The sequence below is a fragment of the Platichthys flesus genome, chromosome 18 (genome assembly GCF_949316205.1).
Source record: "Platichthys flesus chromosome 18, fPlaFle2.1, whole genome shotgun sequence".
In the NCBI taxonomy this organism is placed as follows: Eukaryota; Metazoa; Chordata; class Actinopteri; order Pleuronectiformes; family Pleuronectidae; genus Platichthys; species Platichthys flesus.
Window position 1 is genome coordinate 16,889,371 of NC_084962.1, and position 24,959 is coordinate 16,914,329.

General features: G+C 47.4%; 1 protein-coding gene across 1 annotated transcript in view; it reads left to right on the forward strand.

The window, feature by feature from the left end:
- LOC133974003 (protein eva-1 homolog C) overlaps positions 1–24,959 on the forward strand; it is a gene marked incomplete at its 5' end in the record, with an annotated part of 63,559 nt that overhangs the window by 11,382 nt on the left and 27,218 nt on the right. Inside the window, 4 exon segments of the mRNA XM_062412092.1 lie at positions 6,583–6,806; positions 8,387–8,510; positions 9,711–9,863; positions 17,372–17,515. Of these exon segments, the coding sequence (XP_062268076.1) occupies positions 6,583–6,806; positions 8,387–8,510; positions 9,711–9,863; positions 17,372–17,515 (645 nt within the window).

Genomic DNA, 24,959 nt, shown 5'->3' on the forward strand with positions numbered 1-24,959 from the left:
AACCATCTCGCTGTGGAGGAGAGGACCGGGGCGAGCAGAGTGTTTGTGTTTGTGTCTCCGGCTTTAATGGCTTCAGCTGCTACAGGCTCGGGGGGGGGGTCAGAAGCTCTGCCATTCAAATCAACAGGACCATGACCTGAGGATGTTGATGGACACCGTGATGTTAGCAATCTCAATATTGTTTTGAGCAGAGCCCCAGCATTCTCTCCTGTTCTGATCATTATACCTGTTTAACACCGAAGTGATCAGGTTAAAGTGTTTTTATTTTTATAGATTGACAACTAGAAAAACCGCTCTGTGGTTCTATGCCTTTATCTGAAAGTCTTAGGTCAAGGGACAATGGGTCGAAAGCTGAAGAAGTTCCCTCAAGGAGTCTTGAGATATCGTTCAAGAGGCCACCGTGACCTATGACCTTTGACCACCAGATTCTATTAAGGTCACCCTTGAAGAGTCCAAATGAATGTTTGTACCAAAATTTGAAGGGATTCCCTCAGGGCACTCTCAAGATATCACACTTGACCCGGGAGTGAACGCAGATTGTGTCCACTCCCGCTGCAGATGTCAAAGGACAGATGTCAGTGGATGTTAGAGTTTCTTTTTTACTCTAGTCTTCTCTCTCAGGGCGGTTTTCTCCTCTCCTCAGGTCTTTCCTCCACGCTCTCACAGATTTCATTAGCTGTTGTTTGATCAGCCGTCAGTGAAGTCTGATAGCCGGGTGTGAAGCACATGCTGGGTGGATCTCCTGCAGGGAAGAGGGCGGATGCCATGAAGAAAAGGGATTAGAAAGTCCTGTTCTTTTTCAGGCCTGGTCCTCTGGGGGTTTTTAGTGTGAAGTCAAAATCGATGTTGGGGTTAAATCCAGGGGAGCAACCTCATGGGAGTAAGCCCCCTCAGCTGACACCCACCCCCCCCCACCCGAGTCACTGTGCGTGTACAGTATGTGTCTGTTAACATGTTCACTAAGTATTCACGGAACTCACACGGTTCAGTAGCCGTGATCACGTGCCGGCTTCTCACACACATTTTGCCACCACTCAACCAGCGACTCCAAAAATATGAAAGCAATGGTTTGGTATCTTGACCAGTTTATTCATATTTATAAATAAAATATTTATTTATTATACATTTACCTCTCAAAACTCGATTTAAAAATAAATTATATTAAACACCTTCATAACATAAGTCAGGGAAAATGATGAAGAAAATAATACCTACATATTCATAATTATATTTTTAAGAGTTTAATCATAACTGAAAATCAGACCCCATCATGAAGGCTACCTTCAGAATAATTAAGGTAAAGGGCTTTAGGCACTATTAAGACATTTTTAATCCACCTTAGCTAATATCCTCAAATCTATAGATAACAATACAACGAATATTTGCATGTTTCTATTGATTCATGCACTAAATCATAGTAATTCAAAAGTTAATCCCTCTCGGGGCTTGTGTCAAATTTAACTGCTTCAACAAAAATATCTCTGTGCTCTTTTTCTGCTCCGTAGCACGATTAGCCAGAAAGTAGGCTAATCCAAAACGTGACTATAGCAGCAAGCCCAACGTATTGTGAGCGGAGGAATGCTGCGTATTGTAGGAATGCGTTTTTCTTTTTTGTTTAAGCTCCTAACTGTTAATGGTTTTCACCGTGAGTACAGTACTTGGCACATTTACAGCAGCGGCAGCTCGTAGCTTTCCTCTGACCTGACGTCCTTTGTGCGGGAGCGTGTCCTTTGTGGGATCCATGTGAACTTTTGCTCCTTTTCTTCTTCTTCTCATGTTTGAGGTCTCATTCAAACGCTGGCTCACCTCATCGTTCGGTCCCAATCAGCTCACGTATCATACAGTCAGTCGTTTTGACCACATGTGATTTAGAGCCGGTGGTGGTTTTATCTATATGGCATGCCGCGCTCCGGGGTCCTTGTGCCGCCTCCGTGGTTTGCGGAGGGAGAGTAATTACAGCGTGGCTAAAAGCCGCCACACTCTGACCTCGGCTGCCACATCCTGTGAGCGGTGGCCTGCGCTTTTTCAAAATATCTCTCTTCTTCTCCTCGGCAGCTTTTTTTCTCCCGACCTGTATCACAAGGGTTTCCCTCTCGTCTGCCGCCACCCCGACGTCTTTTCAGATTTGTATTCAACACTTGAATATTCTCCAGGTTTCACTAGGTCTTCATCTCCCACCTTCCTTCTCCATCACTCACTCCTCCCCCCCCCTCCCTCGCCTCCTCCCGAGCTCTGCCAGTTGCCTTTTTGAGGGGAAACCTCCACTCTCCCCAGTAATCACCACTTAATGGGGAATTCCTTCCACCAGCAGCTCTGCTTCTCTGAAGATTTGATGTTTTGATGGCTATAATTAGCTTAAAATAACACCGATAAACTCACGAAGCTGTAAATGTTTAAATACCTAATGTACCGAGATGAAACACAGCACAGCCTTTGATTTCGCAGCTTTCAAGAACCTCATTCTGCAGAACGCATTTTTGAAGCGTATTCTTTATTACAGGCTAGAGATTGATTGCAGTTTATACAGCACATTTATCATCTCTAAACTAAAGCATAAACGTGCACTTTATGGCATTAAGCTAAGCTATATAATCCACCCATATTCAACAATGTTACACATTCTTCCCCGACGCCAGAGGCTTGACAAGCGTTACTCCACATGCAGCGCAAAAAGGAGTTTAGAGGCGTAAGCAGCTGAATAATAATCAGCATGAAGCCTATAATACTTCACGCTGAGGTGCATTGTTCACTCTGACCAATCGGAGGAGGAGGCATCTTACAAATAAACAAGCGAAAGCCCTGAGCATCAACAACAGACCGGGTTTCCACCTGAACTGCCTCTGGAATCAAACCGCCGACGCTCCCGTCACCTCCCTGTGCTCATGTCATTCTCCTTCTGAGCAGACACTGAACACCTCGGCTTCAGGGACCGTGAGCGGAATGAGTACGAGCTTCCTCCCGGGCTGACCTGAAAGGAGAGACGGCCCCCCCCCCACACACACACACAAACGCCTTTTCCTCTGTTTTTAAATCACGACTATCTCTGAGTGTATTTAACCAGACTCAGCACTGGTATGTGACCTGCACCAGGTTGTGACTGGCCAGCGGCGCCCAGGGAGGAAATCCTTCTCCAGCCGGCTTCTCTCTGCGTCGTGTTGACACAACACAGCGGCCCATCGCTAATCTCCCGACCCGCTCCACCGCCGGGTCAGACCTCAGGGTCGTCACATGACCACAGACGAGGAGCTAATCATCACAGGGGCCTGTGAATGGCTGGGAAATTGGGATTGCGGCCGAAACATTTTTGGATAAATCTCATCATGTGACAATTTCACATCTTGATTTTCCGGATGAAGGGATGAAGCGCTGCACCCGCCTGCTTCCTTAGCTCAAAAGAAAACACAGAGGTTGAATGCAGGCCTTTCAATCCAGCTCGTGACTGAGGTTCGACCTGTTTGTACACGAGCTGCACGGCGACCGCAGCCTCCTGTCTTTTAATGGCCAAATAAACAAGCCGGCAGACATAATAGCGCGGTGCCTTTGTCAAGGGAAAGGGCAGAGAGCCGGTGAAGGGAGAAGAGCCAGGGCCCACATGAAAAGAGCCGGGGGAGGAGGAGAGACGCCTGGGTGTTCCTCCGCCATTGTTTCGGCCTTCTGCCTCTGAGGGACACCTGTCATTGGCTGGGCGGTTTACACAGGTGCCCTAACCCCGCCTGATTTGTTGGCCTTGAAAGGAGACTTCAGTCAACAGGTAGTGTGGTGGGAACAATGGGGACGATCCTGAGGAGGCGAGGGAGAGAGGAGCGAGTGGGAGGAGGGTGCAGTGGCGAAATGGATTCTTTTCGAGAGCACCTGAGGGGTTCGAGTGAGATAATCTGTTTTGCGTTTTACCCACAGTCCGGCTCTGTGGGGCGGAGGAAGGCGTTTCCGAGTGCTGGTGGCGCTCAGATGGTTGCTCAAGGATCCCTCCTCTGAAGAAACCCCCCCCCCTCACTCCTCTATCCTCAGCCCCTCTCTGTTTCGCCTCCCTCGTAACCCCGGCCGCTGCCATGGCAGGGCTGCACCGAATCTCAGGGCACTGGGCGCTTCGCCAGGAACCAGCCCCGACAGTGTGAGACTGTTTCAGTAACGCCACACACACCCTGCAGCTCCGGGGGTTGTTCGCACCACGTTGTTTGTGTTGATGTTTTTTGTTTTTTTTTAAATGCATGCGTGTTTGTGTGTGGTCTCGCTGCCAGGGGGAATGCAACGTCCCCCCCCCCCCCCCCCCACCCCCCCTCCTCACCCTGTGTGGAATGTGGAAGGCAAAACAGACCTGTGACTGTGGAGGGGGAGAACCTGGTTAGAGTTCAAATTCAAATTGTAATATCGTCGCTATCAAGTGTCAGATTTGGATTCTGTGTCAGACAAAACATTTTTTGTTTTGTTTTAAATTGAATCAAGCACACATCAAGTTGTAAATAAATCCAAACATCTACACGCCCACAACTTATTGATTTAAATTCTTTGGGAAATTTGATTCTGTTCTAGTTCCAATGTTTACAAATGTAAAGACACATATTGTAGGTTGTCATAATATAAATCCAGGCAGTGACATGAAGACAGCTGCTGTGTTTATCTTCCAGTTCACATTCCTGATAATCTGGTTCGTGGCATCCAAATAATCCCTGAATAAATTTAAAATAGGATTTCATGTGCACCTGCCCTTTATTTTACAAGCCCCCGCAGCCACAGGTGGAATCAATAGCGTTTTACCAACAGTCCTTTATTTAGAGAGCGGCCGACCTTTTGAAAAACCGAGAATGTCTCCTGTGTCCCTTCCTCTTAGAACTGTGGCCATGGTGATAACGGCACAATGTGTGTGTTTTGTGTGTAAGTGTGCTTATGTGTGAGTTAGAAAAACACTGTTTCTGTGTAATTTCCTCTTCCCCCCGACAAACACAAGCCAAATAAAGTCAATTGAATCACAGTGTGTCCACTTTGTGAGCGGGCGTGCGTGTGTGAGCAGGAGTGTGTTGACTTTCTGTAAATGTGTTTGCCGAGCACTTACCCAGGAGGCTCAGGCTTGGGTTGCAGGTTGTCTGTAGCCGGGTGAAAAGGAGATTGTCAACATATCACATGATTTGATAAAAACACTCCCAGTATTAGTTTAATTCGAGTAGAAACAAAGAGATACTTTATTTATTTAATTTAACAATTAAAAAAAAGGCTTCAGAATGGGAGATGGTACAATTTGTGCGTTTGTTTCTCTTCTTCTGCAAATGGACCAGATAATTCCAGGGAGCCTTTCTATGACAGTGGTCAGGGGATCAGCTCGCTCCTTTCTCTGCGTCTCCCTTCTCACTCTCTGGAATGTTAATGGTGGCTTTGTGATGGGTCCAGCTCTCCTGAGTGACTGACAGGCCGACCGGCAGCTCTCAAAGAAGCAGACTTGGCTGAGAGACGTCAGTGTTTTCTAAAAGAATGAGAGCTTTTTATTTATATTTCGAGCAGCCCCTGAGGTTAAATGAACCTTGTTCCGTGAAATGGTTTGTACAGAGTTCCTATTCATGGTCTTTGATAGCAGCTGGTCTGTGTGGTGTGGAGTACGCACGGTTACTGGGAAGCTTCATCACGTGACAGTAAAGGCTTCAAGATTGACACTGACAATCGATCCCGCTGCCGGAGCGATATTACTCTTTGGTGTGTGAATATGCAGACCATCATATTTCCCTGTAGCAGAGCAGGAGTTGAATCCGAATTCTGTTGTAAATCTGTGGGAAAGGTCATTAGGTCGGTATCTATAAACTCCGATCCTTGTCTAGAAACTGTAATAATGTCAGGCTTTGAAGATATCATCCTTGGCAGATATTATTTAATATAAAAAATAAGAACATGTTCCAGAGCCATGACTGCAGGGCTGATGCTGGCAGCTAAATAAGCTGAAGCTTGACTCCCTTTCTCTGCCTTTGTGGTATTCTAGGCCTGGGGCCGTCCTTAAGATGTGAGTAGTTGTCTGCCAAGGAGTGCTTGAATGCAGCACTTTCATTTGACCGTGGAAACACAACTTTGAGGAACACAGGGGTCAGGGGAAGGAGAACAGGTTTGATAAATGAGGGATAAAGTGGTGAAGAACGTACGGTGATGCCATAACTCAAGAAAGCCTCAAAGGAACTCCTTCAAATCTGGTAAAAATGTTCAGTTTGACTCGTAGACTAACTGGTTCAATTTGAATGTTGAAAGGTCAAGGTCATGATGGCCTCAGAAAAATATGTTTGTCCTTTTGATTTTGATATCTAGTCTTTCTCAAGGGAATCTCTTAAACCATTTGAGTAGTTGTCACTTGGACTCAAAGAATAAGGGTTAGGTTTCACTGGTCACAGGTTAGAGGTCATGGTGACCTCATGGTATTGTGACTGAAGTATGTCAAGAAAACCTGCAGGGATGGAAACTGCACTCGTTGGCGGAGGCATTCGACTGCAGGGCAGTAACTTTAGGTTTTGTACAGAACGCTAAAGGGTTGCAACTTATTTTGAGAAGGTTTTTATGCATTAGTCTCAGTGTCTCAGCTAAAAGCTGCATTGGCATCTTGCTGTCTTACAGGTTACCTGTCCAAAGTGTTGAGGAACTACACTGAGCAGGCCTGTGAAGGGGACCTCCTATCCGTTCGCTGCCCGCCACGCACCACCATCACCGTCCAATCAGCTTTCTACGGGAGGAGGGGTGCCTCTGACCCCCAGCAGTGCCCTCAGACCTACCAGGCCCTCCTTAGCTCTTACAACGCTCAGGAGGATGTTCGATATTGTTCTGTGTCCACCGCTCTACAGGTAATCAGCAGGGCTCACACAGTGCGGATAGTTTCAGAGAAAATCTGAATTGGAGTTTTCCTAAATCCCTGCATGTGTCTGTACAATACCCACTGTGTCCCCTGCACCCTCATCCCCATCTTGAATCTCATCTGTGACTCTACTCTTAACGTAAACATCCTGTAACACACCCTGGGTCCGGGGCTCTGAGGCCTCTTGAGAGAAAGCCTCCTGTAAAACGGTCAAATTGGCCAAGGGTTAAATTTGGGAGGACCTGATTATGTAATGCTTTGTGAGGAGGTTTTCCGGCAAATTGCACTCTCTAAAGAGGAAGCAGCTTGTATGTTCCCACCACACAAAGCGATTTCATGGGGTCTCTGCCCCAGCATCCTCTCCTAAATTGGGATACGGCTGGACTGGAAGCCCCACTCTGCGGCACCAACACAAACACACACAAACACGTCCTGTTCAGCATTCATTGGGCTGTTTTGTTTATTCTTAGTCCCCCTGCCTCCCAGCGTTGCACACCCTCCATTTCCATAACAGACAGGACAGCTATGAATGCACACAGACACTGCATTGTGGGGAAGTGAGAGAATTACTGACCGCCACCCGTATTAGTAACCCTGAAGAATCCTGTTCACGACCCTTGTCCTGTTGGTATTACAGATTAAATCCTCAATGTAAAAGTTTATTTCTGTGCAACAAGAGCTGCAGATTATTCCTATTTTCTTTTGTGAATTATATACTTTATAATTTAAATTTGTACTATATGAAAATAGGGATGATATCATTTTCTGTCTTTCTTTAAGACGACACTGGCTGATGGTCAACATGACTGCTCTCCGAAAATTAAAGCCAAAGCGTACGGATCGCCATCTGGTGGCCGGCTGCAGTATAGGTCATATTACCGGCCTCCTCCTATGTTAGTGGGTGGGCCAAACTAAAACCGTTATAGTTAAGCTTCACTTCTGGGAAATGGATGGAAGTGGAAACGCGTCTTACATCTTTACATGCAGTCACAACAGTGATACTTTGAGCTTAATGCTAACATGCTCTCGATGAAATTGCCAATAAGCAGAAGGGCAGCCACTGTTTGCCAATTAGCACCAAACACACAATGCAGAAGAGGATGACGCGACAGTGATCAGTTTTGCATGTATTCCTAAAAGTATCTTCCAGTGTCTGTGTTCCACGACGTGTTGCACCTCATTCCTATGTTCCACTGTTGAACACGGGAAAGCGTCGGGAGCAGAACCCATTCAGTCGTCCCTCCAGCGAGTGGGATTTCACTGCGGGGGAATGTTGGAATGTGCTCACCTGGGTTACAGCGAGCTTAAAGATGATGAAACTAGAGAAGCACCAGGATGCCAGGAAATGAGCGCTATTGAGCTTTCCAGAGTTTTCTTTCTCCTGTTCTCTTCTTTTTTTTTGCCCCTCTGACCTGCTCCTGTCCTCCTTATTCCCATGGCTCCCAGCAGCCCCGTTTGAAGTGGTTTTAGGTTTGCTCGCTGCTGGTCTCACCGTCGCTGGCTTATTGTTCTTCACCTAACCCTCTCTTTGGTGTTCTCTCGCTCTGTGTCACTCTTTCCCCCTTTTAGAAGATGCTGGACGAGTGCCAGGACAGAAGGAGCTGTCAAGTCCTTGTCAACAGCCGCGTGTTCGGGACGGACCAGTGTCCCGGCATCAGTAAATACCTCATTGTCTGGTACAAATGCCGACCGAGTAAGTCCCTCATCGCCTCGCATCCAGGCACTGACACACATGTTGTCCCTGTCTTTCACTTTTTCTCCTATTTGCTCAGAAGAAGACGTGGGGGTGGGGTCACTTCACATGCACTGGGGTCAACTGATTATTATTATTTGTATTGAACAACCCTCGCCCCAATTTGTCTTCGCCTGTCCTGCCTCTCTGCTCCATTTAGAAGAGAAAAGAAACACTTGTTGCGTGCCTGCTCCTTTATTCCCCTGCGTCCCGCTCCCCAGGAGCCAGGAAGCTGAGAGTATCACTCCAGATCGGAGCCACAACAGTGAAGTAATCCCACCCAGATTCTGGTCTCCATTCACGGCTCAGTGCCGCGCTGAGCCGAGCTGCACTGAGTTGTGCAGCGGTTCACACTGGAGTGACCAGAAGTGGACATTAATCCACTGATCATCCACCCCCCCCCCCTTCCCTCCCAACACCCCCTTTCCCTGCCCACTTTTTCTTTCTCAACCGTAGCCTGGGGCCAATCAACAGCTCTTTGTTCCCTGTCACTTAACCAATGACTTCTCAAGGGGGGGGGGAGAGCGAATGACCGCATGGGGTGTCAGTGAGGTGCAACGGGCAGGTGTCACTGCCTCTGAAAGGAGAGGTGGACCGAGGACGGAGGAAGTGGAGGAGAAAGGGAGGGAGTGAGAGAAAGAGAGAGAGAACAAGAGCGAATCCATCAACGAGACACATAACAAACCAGTTGCATCCCTACCACCCCCCCCCCCCCCCCCCTGCTCTCTCTTCTGTGAGCATTCCTGTTCCACTCCCCACATGGTTGAAGAAGCGGCTGCTGTTGTGTTTTTATTTGCCGGCCAGCCGAGCTGCTCTGGCTGTCACAGGTCACTGTGGCTGGTTGTGTGTGAGGAATGTGGCTGCGTGGCTCTACATGTCCACTGAGCTGCTCCATCTTTGTTACTACCTGTTTCCACTGACTTGAACCAGGCCGCGGTGCTCAGTGCTTATTCAAACCTGCTCTACAGATGTTTGATAGAATACAAATGATTTTAAAAACAAATCTGTCTTCAATGTACTTCCTTTATCTAGCAAATAGAAATGTTTAAATGTAGAAATCAGACATCGACAAGCAAGGAAGCGATTCTTTTATCCATAAATAAAAGACTGGTTTTATTCTATTGTCTATGTTTAACGATTTGTGTCCTCTCTGTTCCCCAGACGAGTATAAGAGCAAGGTGGTTTGTGAGGAGGAGAGGATGAGGCTGAGCTGCAAGCGGGGCATGCAGATCGCCATCTACTCCGCCATGTTTGGCCGAACGCAGCAGGGCACCCTGGAGTGTCCCCTCCATCACCTGAGGGCGCCGTCAGTAGGTGAGGCCCGTTCTTACTCCCACGCTGCAGCTCACAAGACGGGCGAGGAGCCGAGGAAGCTGCATTTCTGTCAACAGACCCAGTTTTCTGTTATTTAAGTGAATGCATGAATAATAATAACTTTTTGTCCACGTTCACATATATAAATGAAAGGTTTTGCGTAACTCAACAAAAGCCATTGAGCCTGTGACGCTACAATGATTTATTGTTGAAGGCTTAAATCAATCAATCATTGGATTTACTTTACTTCTATCTGATGCTAATTTCCTTCATAGCATTGGCTGTGGGTCAGTCTGAGGTCGGGAGAGGAATGAGATTTCTTTCATGAAGACACAAGCTGGGAATGTAAATCAGCTCGGCTCGGGTTTGCATGATGTTGACTTGAGTGTGCTTGTCCTGCTAATGCTGCTCTACATGTAAATGAATTGACAGAGTGGAACCTGAGGTCAATCCGGGATTTGATTTGTTCTTGTCTGAGTGAAACACACCGGGTGTCGTGCAGTCGATGGGGAAAAGATTTTACTGATGAGTTTTTACAAGTCGGGGCTCGAACACCTTTGAACTCAGATCTGCAAACAGTGCCAGGATCTGAACTCCAGCGGAACCTCTCCTTCATAAATTATCTTTGATTTGAGAAGCTGGTGTTTTGCTCGGTGGATTTTGATCATTTCCTCTCCTGCTCGTTTGCTTTCGCCGGCTCTAGAACAAACACCGGTCTGCCACACCCATGCAACACTTCCTACCAGGATAACTGATTAATAACTTCCACAAAAGAAATTACTCCATCATGTTCCGAGACGTATGCAACCAGCACTCAAGCTCAGGTCAAAACTCGCCACACACACGCACACACACCCACACACACACATACATTCATCAGGGGAATTGTGGTGGAATGTAGATCAGATGTCTCTGTCATCCAAAGCTAAGGGTTTGGCCCGTAGAAAAGGGACAGTATTGAGTTCGCTCCAAGTATGTGTGTTTGTGTGTGTCTGTGTGTGTGTGTGTGCGCGGGATATCCAGACGTACTCTTTCTCTTGTTTAGGAGAATGTTAATCACTCTAAGCTTTGATACATGACAAGACTTATAATAGGTAGCTACTGTAGTGTGTGTGTGTGTGTGTGGGGGGGGGGGGTCGCCTCTTTGCAGGGAAGCTTTGTTTTGTTAATGTATAGAAGGAACTGTACACTGAGGTTTGTAAATAAGTAGCCAGAGCAGGTGGAAGCTAACTGAGTGTGAGAGTGTAAACCACCAACCTTGTCAGGACCAGCAGGCCTCATTATGACCACAGCCCCAGTTCTAATGGGGCACGATGTCCCTTCTGAGCTCCAGGTTTCGAGTTAGGAGTAAGACATGATTTGAGTTAAGGTTGAGGTTAGGTAAGGGAAGGTAAGGGATAAGAATAGCCGTGTGTGTGTGTGTGTGTTCGTATTCTGTACAAGCAGCCTCAGCCTGTCGTGTGCAGGTGGACCAGGAATGTGCGACAGGTAGGTGTAGCTGACCTGATATCTGGTTTCAGACTCAGGATTAAATACAGGAGCTGAGTTCCCTCCTCATTCATGTAAAACTGACTCCACTGTGACGGATGTATAAAGAGCAGATTAGAGCTGAGGAGTCGTGGTGTTTACCTCAACTGCAGACTCAGACATACACAAACGCCTTGTTGTTCCTGTCCTGCATGCGTTTCTATCTGTCCATCCCACACACACACACACATACACACCCACACACACACACACACACATACACATGCACACACACTCCAACCACCCACTAACACCTCCTCGGGCTGTTGGGCTCTAGCGGTGCCCTGGTGGGATTTCCCCTGTCAGCTCCGTCTTTGATGTGGCTCCCATGTCACCGGGAGCAGGAAGTGAGGGTGTCTTGAGTGACAGCTCAGACACACACCATTAATTATTTTTAAATGTCCCCCCCCCTCCCCCCCACACACACACACACACGTTTTCCCCTCCTTTACCTCGCACGTGTGTGTATTTGTGATTCTGTGCGTCTGAATAATCTCAGGCTTTTGCACGTTCCGTTTAGAACCCATTTTAATTTGACGTCTCTTTAAACACGTGTTTGAATGGGCCAAGGCTTTAGTAATCTGCACCCTGAGGTGTGAGATCGACGCGTGGACTCCCACGGCTGCATGCACCTGTCCAGGTGAACTCGGGGTGCAGAGAGAGATTGCAGTGTGCGGCGGCAGCAGCTGGGATTTGCTGGTTCACTGTTTACCCCACAGAGAATCACCTCACATGTTCTGTTTCATCCAAAGACCAAGATTGTAGTGTAACGATGGCCACCTGCCAAACACTGATTGTTTTCTTTAAGTGAACCGTAGAGAGACACATGGGCGACTGTGGCTTAGGGGGTAGAGCGGGTCGTCCCCTAACCAGAGGGTTTATGGGTTTTGTTCTCAGATGCTCCAGTCTGCATTCTGAAGAGGCAAGATACTGAAACCCTAATTGCCCCTGAAGGCTGTGCTGACAATAAATGGTAAATGAATGTTCCCCTGTGCATTTGGGCTTGGACAACTTCAGCCATAGAGTGTGCAGCAAATGGGAATGCATAATCTTGATCCATTATGAGCGACCAGTCAAACCAGTGGAAGGAATAAACAGCCCAGTGGTTAACTGACTACCTGGTGAGCAAAAGCCCCAAAGGCAAACAAAGTGAAATGTCCCTTTACCTTGAATAAGATATGTAATTTCTCTGGTTTTTAGCAACGTAGGAAACTTTTTCTCTGTACATCACTGTCATTCTAATGTATGTCACAAGTCAACAAAGTATTTAACACAGGTCTTTTCACTTTTAGACATTTTAATGAACAATTGTTCCATATGCTTCTCTTCATCTGGAGGAAGTCTTACTTAAGTAGTCTTGTGAATGAAGATCTCCAGAGAGCAGATACCTGCTTCCGTGGCAATGCGCAACACACAAAAACAAGTGCACACACACAGACACACACACACACAGGCATGTGCGCACTGAAGTCAGGACCTTTGATGTCGTCTGCTCCTTGGTCGTGGGGTGGGGTGGGAGTGGTGGAGTCGGACAGGTCTTGGCGGCGATAGAGAATCCTCAAAGCAAAGGGGCCTGTTCAGCCCTCCTCTCTCATCTGCCCCATTACCATCACACACACACCTCTTGACATCTAAATAGCCCCCCATGCTTGGCATGCAGGGTCCCAGACGGCTTCGCTTCTTTTTTTTTCTGGAGCTTTCACTTTTGAGCATGTGCTTCGGACGAGGTCCACAGTAAGATGTTAACTATAAGCTCGGCCTGGTCGGATGATCACAGTGGTTTTTAAAAAGCTGGGCATGCACAGCTGCAGGTCCAATTTAACACTTGGCTGTCGGAAGCCCGTTCCAGTTGTTAGGGTTGGAGCTGCTCTACTGTAACTCTATCTGCGCTGCTCCTCGGCTGTGATGCACCCGGAGCAGGCAAATAGCAGGACGTCAGCGTGGTCTCTGACTTATGGTCACGGGTGTTCAAAGCTCTTTTGAAGGAGATTTCAGTCAGTGCACGTTGGACGGTAACTTCTTCAACACATCTCTTAAAGTCTGCCAGGTATCATGAACCTCACACTGCATTCCATGATACCAGTTTAACGCAAGCTTTTGTTGATTGTAAATCAGACGTGTTGCTCTCATATCTAAAGTAAAACAGAGCCGCTGGTAACACATGAGCGGGGTCGACTGTTTTCGTGCAAAGTGCTTCTGACTCTAGGAATAACCTGCTATCAACTTACATATGCAGCTGAGGGAAACTCTCGTGCATGCTCATGTGCATGTGTGCACGCATGTTTCTGTGCAGGGGAGTTCTGCAGGACACTTCAACACTTGATACATACTTTAATTCTTGAATCCTCCGTGCTGATCCTGCTGAAAAGACCATTTACAGTAAATGTGAGTGTCAAATTCTTTTAAAGGCTTCCACTGAAAGCCCCTGCCGTGTGCAGGTCCTTGAACCCCCCCTTCAAAAGTCACTTTTTTATATTATACAAAGACTTTCAATCCCACAACAATGACTTAAGCCTCCCTATCAAATGATATGTGTGGCAGGTGAGTCAGAGGAGAAGATGAGATGAGGAGATGAGTGCTTGTGAAAAGTTTGTCCTCCCATTGTCCTGGAAATTCCAGGAAAGGTGTGCATGCGTGGGTGGAAAACCAGGAGGATTGTTATGGAGAATTTCCTTGGAAAGGTTGCTGTGGATACACTGTATGCACCTCTGTGTGTTTGTGTGTGTTTGTGTGGGGGGGCCACAAGCACTGCCCAATAAAGTTGTGCAAGGCAGTCTTTAAGTCCATCAACATAAACTGCACCCACAACACAAAGCTGGGGTTAAATTTGGGGCTGGGGGGGAGTTCACTCGTGTTCCCTCGTTCTCTCCTCTGTGTTGACTTTTTGTAGTTGTGTTAAGATGATTCTGCAGAGGGGGGGGGGGACCAGCACGTTGACTGTGAAGACACAATCTGAGGCCGGCGGTCGCTGAAGCGAGCAGAATGTACGACGGATGATTGATGATGAGTTGTTGAGCCGTGTCGAGGTGCTGCTGGTACCGGGCAGCATATCAACACACTGACAATACCACTAGGGGGGTGGGTGATCAAACTATGAGTCATTTAAGGGATACGTACGTGCACTGTTTTTGTGGCTCTCTGTGTTTGACCCCTATGTCGCATGTCTGCCGGAGGAAACTCCTCCCTTCCCTTGCCTGTGCTTGACTCGACTGTGTAACTCCTCTCATGCACCACAGGCCTGTCCTTGTTGGGTGTGTGTGGCGGGTCGGTGGGTTTGGAGCACGGGCTTGGAGCTGGTCGAGGGTAAAGGTTAGAGGTAACAGGGGTTGTTCATGCCTATTCCCCTCACTCTGTGTCTGTGTGAGAACGGCTCAATGCTTGCCTGGCTGTGTTAAAGCCGTTAATGAGAGCCAGAGAAGGTCAGATCCTGAGGAATGCTCCTTTAAACTACAAAAATATGCCCTGTGTGCGTGTGGGTGTGTGTGCGGTTAGAAAGCCAGTGGACAAAGAATAATTGTGTGTGTGTGTCTCCATCCTCTTGTCTCTAGACGTCTCTATCTGTCTCCAGACCCACCCGTCCAACTCTGGGCCCCTGCTCAAGTAATCACCCACAGCCAGTAATCAAATCAGCAGCTAATGGGGGCCTGTCTGTCAGTGGGGAGGAACGTTTGCTGTGTGGCACAGCGGCTCGACTGAGTGCTCAGGGAAGAGAAGGAGAGAGAGAAAGAGGGAGAACAGATTAAAGCACATCGGGGAGAAGAGGAGGCCACTGGGCTGCAGAGACAAATATAGATACAGGATTCTTTATATATCTGGACAAGATTCACCTGTTACCCTTAAAGTTCTTTAATCAAATGTTGCATGAATCAATATTGTTTTCTATTTTTTTAGACTTTGCAGATACACCCACATCTTTCTCCTTTGCCTCTGATAAATTAGAAGAATTACAAATTGTCCCCATAGACATAATAATTTAATAGACAGTTTAATCAAAAAATAAAGAAGTTATAATATACTGACAGAATGATGAATTGTCTTTGACCCTTTCCTGAGATCACTGACCTTTTAGTGCAGATGATGTTAGCAGCCCAGTCACTTAACCTCTGAGGTGTCCGTCTCCCCGGTGCCGCCGTCTTCCACCCAACCTCATTGTGGTCGGGAATTCCAGTCTGTTGTCTCCAGCTGGGACACGTCCGGTTGCCCCTTTGAACACCCCCCAAATGATTGATTGATTGATTCGAGTTCACATTTTTCTGATAGAGGAACACAGGAGCTGTGACCCGGACCTGCTGTTTCTCTCTCTGAGGCAGGATCACACAGTTCTGGTGCATTCAAAGAATTTCCATTGTTGACACTGTCCACGACCACTTGATTACCGTCTTTCACTTCCTGGCTACGACATTTGCCCTTTGACCCGAGCCATAATTTGTTGCGGCCCGTTGACGTGTGAGTTGAGCCTGTTCTCTCTTACCTTTTCTCTCTTGATCTCTCGTTGGGGCCCACCGGGGCAGACGGTGCGAGACCCCAGTGTCCACTTTCAAAGGCTCATCTCCTTGTGTTGTTTTTAGGAGTTAGATGGAACCACACAGGGGCCTGGGAGGAATTCATGTGGAACCCAGAGCCATTCACTTTCCCACAAAACCCAGGGGGAGGTGCGTCCAACTTAGTCAGTGCTTCTCACACCTCCATCTGTAGCGTCACTTAAGTTCATGATGTGGAACAGGCGGTAGAATACTGAGGCCACTGGGATCGTGCTTTTTGAGGGATATTCAAAGCTTTCAGATCTTCAGATTCATAATGCATGATAAAGTATTTAATATTACTGCTCTTTAGTTTTCATTCACATATTGAATTAGCAGTTTATTGGCTTGAACCTGTAATATGTGGCACTGGTGCAGGTACCGACCACTATATTCAATATTAGTACATTTATACTATAATTTAACAAGCATAATTATTCTTCATCTCAATTATTAGCCAATGAGTTGTGATCATTATTTCAGGTATAATCAGGCAGCCCAGGAATTGCCTGAATAAAGATGTAATGTATTCTCTCAGCTTGTCTGTTACCTTCTTTCGACTTTCTCCCTTAACTGCTCTCTGATAATTTTGAGACCAATCCATTAATCATGACACCAAATCTGCAGGCCACTTTAAAGGGGTGTGTTATTTAAGTGTGGGCTCATTAAAACCACATTTGAAAGCAGGTTAGCATGTGATCCGTTTTTGCGGCGTTAGGAAGTCAGAGTGGAAAAGGGAAAGAAGAGCCTCATCCTTCCTTCCTCAAAGATCTGGAGGAGCAGTCGGGTGCTTAGTGATGATGTATGAGTCCCATCCATTACTCTGTCTGGTCCCCATACACAAACACACACACGCACACCCACACACACTTCCACAAACACACACACACGCACACGCTGGATCAGGTATCTCTTTAGACAATGTGAGGCCCCGGTGAGGTTCCTCTGTGAGGGACTGTTGTTGAGGCTCCACCGTGGGAGCTGGGAAAACCTTTGTGTGTGAGAGATGGTCCTTTACTGTATGCAGCGCATGTGTGTGCAGGTATGTGTGTGTGTGTGTGTGTGTGTGTGTGTGTGTGTGCAGGTGTGTGTGCGTGTGTGTGCGCGGGGGGTGGGTCTATCTCAGTTGTAGCTGTCAGAGGCTCATGTACTGTTATTGTGCCTGAAGTGCTGCTTGTCCATCAAACACTTAACAGGGAGCAAGAGAATCACTAAGAATATCTTGATTAATATTCATGCAAATTAATTTAATTAATTGATAAGTTACTGTTAACAGACTAATTAGTTTATAAACTAATAAGGTACATTTTGTCTTTAATTAGTACCAATTTACACATTCCTACAAACTTCCCATAAGAAATTAGCTACAGTGACGTGACCTGAACTGATCTTTTAAGATTAACTGTGAATATAAAGTGATTTAGTCCGAACTGACCTCGTCCTTCTCCGTCTCCCCGTCAGACTGCCAGTCGTCTGTGGCTCTGCAGGTCCTCACCGCCCGCTGTCAGGGCAAGAAGAGCTGCCTGGTCCGAGCCTCCACCAGAGACTTTGGAGATCCGTGTTACTCCGGCACCAGGAAGTACCTCAGCGTCATCTACACCTGTGGTGAGTCCCCAACGTACCTCTTACTGAGGAGCTCTTTCTCTCTCCCACCAGGGGGCGGTGTTCACTCACTGATCAACTTGACCTCAGCGTTCGGTCTGTGATGTTTTTAACTCAGTGTCAAGCTTATTCAACTTTTACTACAAACTCGAATGCAGTCACCTCCAGTGGGAATGGCAAGAGGCACTTTTCATCAAGCGACACGACTTCACCGTCATGTTTGAGACTCTGAAGGAAGTCTCAAAGGTTTCTGAAGGAATGCAGTGTTTGTTTACTGACTCTGGAACAGTTTCTTTCAGGAGGGAGCAAACGGAAGCCAAGTTCAAAGCTTAAAAACTTGTTTTCCACTCTCAGAACATAGTAAAAAAAAGTCTGGCATTACATCCATCTTCTGTTTTGGCTTTATGTCTGTGCAGATGAGGGAGAATGATTATCTTCCTTTTTATCTGTTTCCCACCCCTGGGATAATCCTGGACTGTCAAGGCTGTAATTCATTAACCTCAAGCTTGGAGACACACACACACACACACACACACACATACACAAACACACACGCCTCCAGCACCAGGAACTGATCTCTCAGCACCGTGGCCTGAAGCGTCTCAAACCCACCAGAATCGGTGGCAAAACAATCCTAGATCCGCACCAGGAGGAATGTTGTGTTTGGCACCTAATGTCCAGACTTCTAGGAAAAGGGGTTTTATATCTGCATGTTTTCTGCACTGGGTCTAAAAATTATTGTTATCTTTCTCGAAGGACTGTGAATTCCTCCTTGGCGGTGTCGGTGTGATTCCCCATTTTCTGCCCACAGCTCCTTTCAGAGCTTGTGATGTAAACTGGTTCTTATCACATTCAATTGATTCTACGTCTTTTACGTCCATCCTCTATCTCTGTAACCATCGGCCGGCGCAGACAATGATATGTGTTTATGGAGTCGTTTGGCTCTGAGTCTCTTTCTGACCTCCACTTATCTGCCGCTGATAACACCACGTACTTCGGGGGGGGGGGGGGGGCGCGAAGTGTTTTGTGAGGAAGGGGAAGCGGAGAAAAAAAGGGAAGGATGTGGAACGGTGTAAACGTTTAACAGATAGAGGCGAGGGGCGTGTGTGTGCATGTGTGTCTCTGTGTGTGTGTGTGTGTGTGTGTGTGCTCTCAGGGGGAGTAGGTTGGTTTTCTGTGGTCAGAGTTGGGGGGTTGGATGTGAGTAAATCAGTCTCGTTGCTGTAGACATGAAGTCACTGGTTTGCTCCAGGCTCCAGCAAAGTGGTAATTTTGGGGGATCCTCTTTCATTGGTGGTTGAGTGTGTGTAGAATTGACCCCATTTGTGTCGGAATAGAGAGCGGAGGATGTCTGACTGCACATGATTGGTAGCGTTGGCGTGCATATCTGTGTGTGTGTGAGTGTGTGTGTGTGAGAATGTGTGTGTGTGTGTGTGGCGGTGGTCTGAACAATGTTTTGTTTCAGCTATAAATAGTGGCGTCTACTGACACAAAGTGATTGATGCCACAAAAACCTAAAAACCAGAGATGACGATTTGATGGATAGTGAATAAGTAAATGAATAAGTACAAATTAATTCATGAACAAACCCCCGATCCGCAAAAAAGGCTCTTTGTTCTGATAATCTTAAAGAAATACTGACTTCTTTTGAAAAGAGCATGAACTGAACTCCCTGCCTCCCTGTGTGTGTGTGTGTTTGTGTATGTTTTTGTGTGTTTGTGTGTTCAGCTCGTTTCACAGAGGTGTTAACCCACTTAAAATCGTTCTTATCCTGTGATGACCTAAGTGCTGTTTCAGTGGCTCCTGCAGCCTGCCAAGTAAAGAATAATTAGGAAACTGTTTTATAAGTCTATATATCTGCATGAATAAGGGTCGAGTGTGTGTTTATAAGTTGGCGTTTGGGTGCACACACACACACACGTGCAGGCAGGCGTGCGCACACATCGGCCGTGATTTATAAAGCCATCAACCCGCAGAGCTCCGGCTTCTTCCTCACACAGCCTCGGGGGTGGACGCGATTCTCAGCAATAACACAGCAGCAAATGGGCTGAAACCTGCCATCAGTCTCCCAGCAGATCACACACACACACACACACTCACACACACACACACAGTCTGCACAGCCACCACTGTCAGGCTTCATTTAAACCCACTCCCCCCCCCCCCCCTCCCCGGGAGGAAGTCCCCATGGTTTGTTTATTTGTCAGAAAAAGCAGGAACAACTTCAGGAGTCCCGCTGCAGATTTACCGCAGCTCTAAATATTTGACGTTTCATTATTTGAAGAAGATTAAGGTTTAACTCGTAGCACTGTCCTCTGTCTTGCGGATGCTTCGTAGCCTAAACATGGAAATATCGACGCCCCGGTGCGACTGCTGGACGTTGATGGATGAGCCTGCTCGGGGGCACGTTCTTCAGAAAGCAGGGTTCCAATGTGGCGGCTTTGAAGTTTCTTTTCTTGCAATGTTTTGTTTTGTCCGAGTTTGACCTCCCGTCTTCTGAAGCTGGGATGGAAAACTCTTCCTCCATGCAACACGTATACAACTTTACGTTCTGATGCTCTATGCACATCTCTTTTTATTTTGTGTTGTGCTTCTATAAAAGTTGCAGGAAGGGTTTTTTTTTATTCAGCTACCAGACGTCTGAGAACTGTCCTGCAGCCTCTTAACATCATTTTTCTATTTGTCAACATCCTTCCTCTGTCCGGTGAGCAAAGAGGAACAGCCCGGGGGCATCCTGCTCCTGCATGTGTGTGCGTCTTTGTACCTGGAAGGACGGAGATAAACATGATTTATGGACATCCATGATGAACAGATCATATCCAGGAAGAGAGAGGAACTTTCCGTCCCTTTCTCCTTCTTGTGTCAGTCCCACATTCAGGCCTCCTTTCCAAGCTCTAACCCCCCCTCCCACTCCTGAGAGGTATTGAAGCTCGATGTGGAGGCCTCCATCCTCTAAATGTTCCCCCACGTCTTCACTGCTGTGTAATGTATCAGCCTGAACGAGCCACACAGCCTCTTTTGAACCTCGCACACCAGACTCTCTCATGGGGGGATGAAGGGTCATGGAAAACCTAATGAGCAGGTCTAATTGCTGCAGAGGAAATGGATTAATTGTGGCACTTTGGTGGTTAACGTGGGATCCAGGGCAGGTGAGGGAGGGGGCTTGATGGAATTGGCAACTCAAGCATTTCCAACTCTGGGCTGGAAACCTCAAAATGGAAACAAGATCCCCAAAATACCTAATGAGACCATTTTTAATATGCGTTTTCATACATGTCTGCATCCTCTGTTTTGTACCGGAAGCATAAAGTGACTGATTTTCCACTAGTTGACCGCTATTAAAATAAAATGGGGAAACTTGTAGTTTCCTCGTTTCCCAGTATGTCACACAATTATATTTTGAGTTTCAAATGTCATTCCTGACCTCTGGAGTGAGAATTGAATTAACTTAGAAATGTTACAAGCAGATTTTACTCTGGTTCTGAGTTTCAGCTCATTTTTGTCTAAATTAGATTTTCTTTTTTATGTTTTCTCTAATTGCTGTTTCCAACATCTATTTCCTCTCAGTTGGGCAAATAAAATGTGGGGCTGTGCGGGTAGAAGCTGCCGGTCTGGTTCATTTTGGTCAAGGCTTCCCTGCAGGGATTAAACTGTGGGATCTGGCAGAGGTGTGGTCACCGCTCTGTGCTCCTGGTGTTTTTAATGGACACCATCCGAGCAGTGGAGACTGTGGCTGCCTGCTCGTTACTCAGGGGGGGGTGATTTAGATGTAACAGGGGAAAATAGAGGAAGATAAAAATGTAATTCAGAAGCTTGAGGGCTCGAATTGTCCCAATTGGTTCTGCAGACGTACGCAGGGACACACACATGCACCAATGAATGCATGCACGAAAGATGCTTGAGGTGCACATGTGACCGCTGGGGAGCCGCGCAGTCCTCCGGCTCCCCAGCGCACAATCATGTCATGTCAGCAGAGGAGACTGTGGGGAAGATGTTTACTTTGGCCTGGTTGTGTGGAGCTGCAGTCCAGCCAGGCCGGCAGGGAGGCGGACGGGGGGGGGGGGTGGTCGCTGCTGCTGATGCCGGGCCACATGATTCTCCCACTGAAGCTCATCCTATAGCTGCAGAAAAAACACACACTCGCTCTGAATTTAATGATGCAAACTTCATCCCAGTGGCTTGTAAACACACGCAACATATGTCTCTTTTCAGTGCAGTAATTTCCCACTGCCAGACATCATAATGAACACCTAGCTACTCGCGCTAGCCCCCTAACAACCTTTTCAAGACTAATTAAACTTATGAACCTGAATATGAGCTTCTCCTTTAAAAAACTAAAATATATGAGGTACTGCCAGATTGGGTTTGGGTGTATTTTTCACCAGGCCAGTTTCAAACATAAGAAAATGTCCCAACTTCAAATTCTTCAGCGGTTATGTCGGAGTGTTGGCTCTTGTTGCATCATTATACAGTACGTGGCTGCGACCCCGCCAATTAAGTATTTTACTGGGGTAAAACAAACCAAGAACCTGGCAGAAGGTGTGTTGAGAAACGGGCCTTTGGGTTGTGTACGCAGAAGGGAATGAAACGGCCCCTCGGACCGCTCCCTCGCCTCGTAACACAGGCCTGACTCGGCAGAAACCCTGGAATAACAGCCGCAGCTGGCAGACTCAGGACCAGTGCTGCGAGGAAACTCTCTGCACGTGACCTCCACCGGCCCAAGAGTGTCGGGGTGCTGCATTAATAGTGGTGGTGGTTGGTTTCGGCCAATGCCCATAAAAGGTGTTGAGTGTGGTTGGTATAACATCATCATCTCTGCAACTCATTATGGGGCAAACGTGTTCCTGTCCTCTGGGGCTGAAAGTTGGTGAAACCCACTGAGGGCGTGTTCTCTGGAGGACAGGATGGAGTTTTTGACGTTACACCAGAGGTTGTGGGTTTGTGCTTTGCCATCACGTTCAGTCGGCTGCAGCGGATGTCGGCCTTTGCATCCTGCCGTCAAGTTTGGTTCACGCAGGCGAATAAAATCCGGTGAAATCAAGTAATCATTCTTCTGGTTCATTCTCTCCTCCCTCGGACACGTCCAAGCTCAGTTTTACGTGCTGTGGTCACACATCACAAATCCCTGTTTAATACCCAGTCGATGTGATCACTGGCCCTCGGGGGGGGGGGGGGGGGGGGGGGTCTGTAAGGCCTTTAATCAGATTAAAATAAATCTTGAACAAAGTGGATTTGGAAAAAAACGAGGTGTTACATTCCCTTTTAAGTTCTCACAGCTCCTCCGACTTTCCCCCCCGGCCTCTCTCCCCTCACATGTTTCACTCACCTTCTCCGTACGTCCAATCCAATCTCTCTCTCTCTCACGTTGCACAGATCTGCTGCTTTTAATCCTGTCTTATACACGGGAGCCACATGTTCACTCTGTGTTGGAATAATCGTAAGAATGAGGTCCTGGACCAGATGTTTTGACTCCTCTGTTTACAGATTAGTGAGTAAACAGGATGGGGAAGCATCATGAGAGGCCTGCTCTGATAAACCCAGGTGACTGGATAAAGCCTGATGGGATCAATGAGCCCTGAGAGTGATTAACTCAATTCTGACTGAGCATCATCACCGGCTGCCAACAGCTGAAGATAAGCAGAGATAATCTGATGCTTGGTGTAGAATCCAGAGGGCGATGGAGGAAGAAGCCATTGCAGTACTCAGCTGAGTGTGTTATTCTCAACAATACTTTATCTCCGTTGTGTTTACAGTCTCATGTTGTCGTGGAAAATCCATCGACCTTCCATCCTGTTTGACTGGATACTGACCCCCCAGTCCTATACCTGGCCTGTGCGTCATGTTATTAAGGCCATAGATCCCAGCATTTATTATTTACACTGTTGTGTGTCTGGGGGTGGGGGGGTGGGGGGGCTGCCTGCCAGTCTGATGATCATTTTGGCCTCTGCCGCTCTGCTGCCGCTGCCCAAAGCCACTTGCGTCCCCGTGTCCAGTCCAGCCCCCCCCCCCCCCCCCCCCCCCGACATAGGAAGCACTTTCCAGAGCGGAGGAATGTTCTGCGTTTGGCTTCGGGCTGTTTGTCTGCTTCACAAACATTGGATAATGGGAGCATGAAGGGAGGCCAACCCAAACGCATGTAAACACGAGTAACAAACCTCCTTAAAAACAAGCACAAATGCACAAACACACAAACATCTCCCCTCTTTTTCTGCTTGGCCCGTTCCCCCCCCGAATGAGCGACTGCGTCATTGTTGGGCTGGAAACTGCAAAATAAGCAAAACTCTGGATGAGAAGTCGCTCTGCCAACTTCGCTGGCTACACACTCACAAACCGCGTACACTACTGTGTGTTTGTGTGTCGTGCTGTGTGCCCGGCGGAAAGACAAGCTCTCCGCTCTTAATTTTTGCGATCCATCGTTCTCATCATTTGTGTGCCGAGCGTGTTGAATGAATCATGATGGGGGGGCGGGGCTGGGGGGGGGGGGGGGGTGGTTGGTACTAATGCTTTCCAGTCTGTGGCTGGTTTCATTTTTCCCTCCTGCGGTGGACTCGGAAGGAGAGAGAGAGGGAGAGGGAAAAGGAAAGCGCAGAATTAGTGTGTGTGTGTGTGTGTGTGTGTGTGAGGGACAGTCGGGGGGGGGGCGGGGAGTCAAAGGGAGAAATTCCCAAGGCGTCTTAAACTGGAATTTGTACTTCTGCAAAGACGAATTTCAATGTCTCCTCAGATCCATAGATCTACACTGAGAGGAGACTTGTGGGTAATTCTTGCTTCAGTCACACACAAGAACAAAGTTTCTTTCTTCACGACTTTATTTACAAACGCACAAACCAAAAAGCATCTTCAAGAGACACAACATCAAATCAGAGACTTTGTTATGAGGCATGAACGTCTGGGGGGGGAGTCTGCCCCGCCTGGTTGGGGTGAGAGAGAGGAGAGAAATGAGGGAGAGAGTTGAGGAGAAGAGGAGTGAAGAGAGCGATGATGATTTAAGCCGTTTGTTTTCTCTCATTGTGTCAATCTTTTCATATTTTTTCTATGACCTAATCAGAACTGGAACTTAATTGTGACCTTGACGCTCGACTTGGGCGAGGAAAAACTACAGGGGGGGAGAGACGACCTCCCAGAGAGTCAGAAGTGAAGGACTCCTCTCCCAGGACGGACACAAGTGTTGGTGATGTTGTGTGAAGCTGAGCACATCAACACAACAACAATATTTACAACATGTAAAACCTCATACACTTGGTTCAGATGCAGGCTGGAGCAGCACATTAACTTCTCTCTCTCTCTCTCTCTCTCTCTCTCTCTCTGTCTGTGTGTGTGTTTGGCGTGTGTGTGTGTGTGTGTGTTTGATTCTTACTCACTCATGCACAGCCTCCTCCTCCTCCTCCTGCCTGCTCCTTCCCTCCCTCTCCACCTCTCTGACTGCTCACTCACACAGCACTGAGCT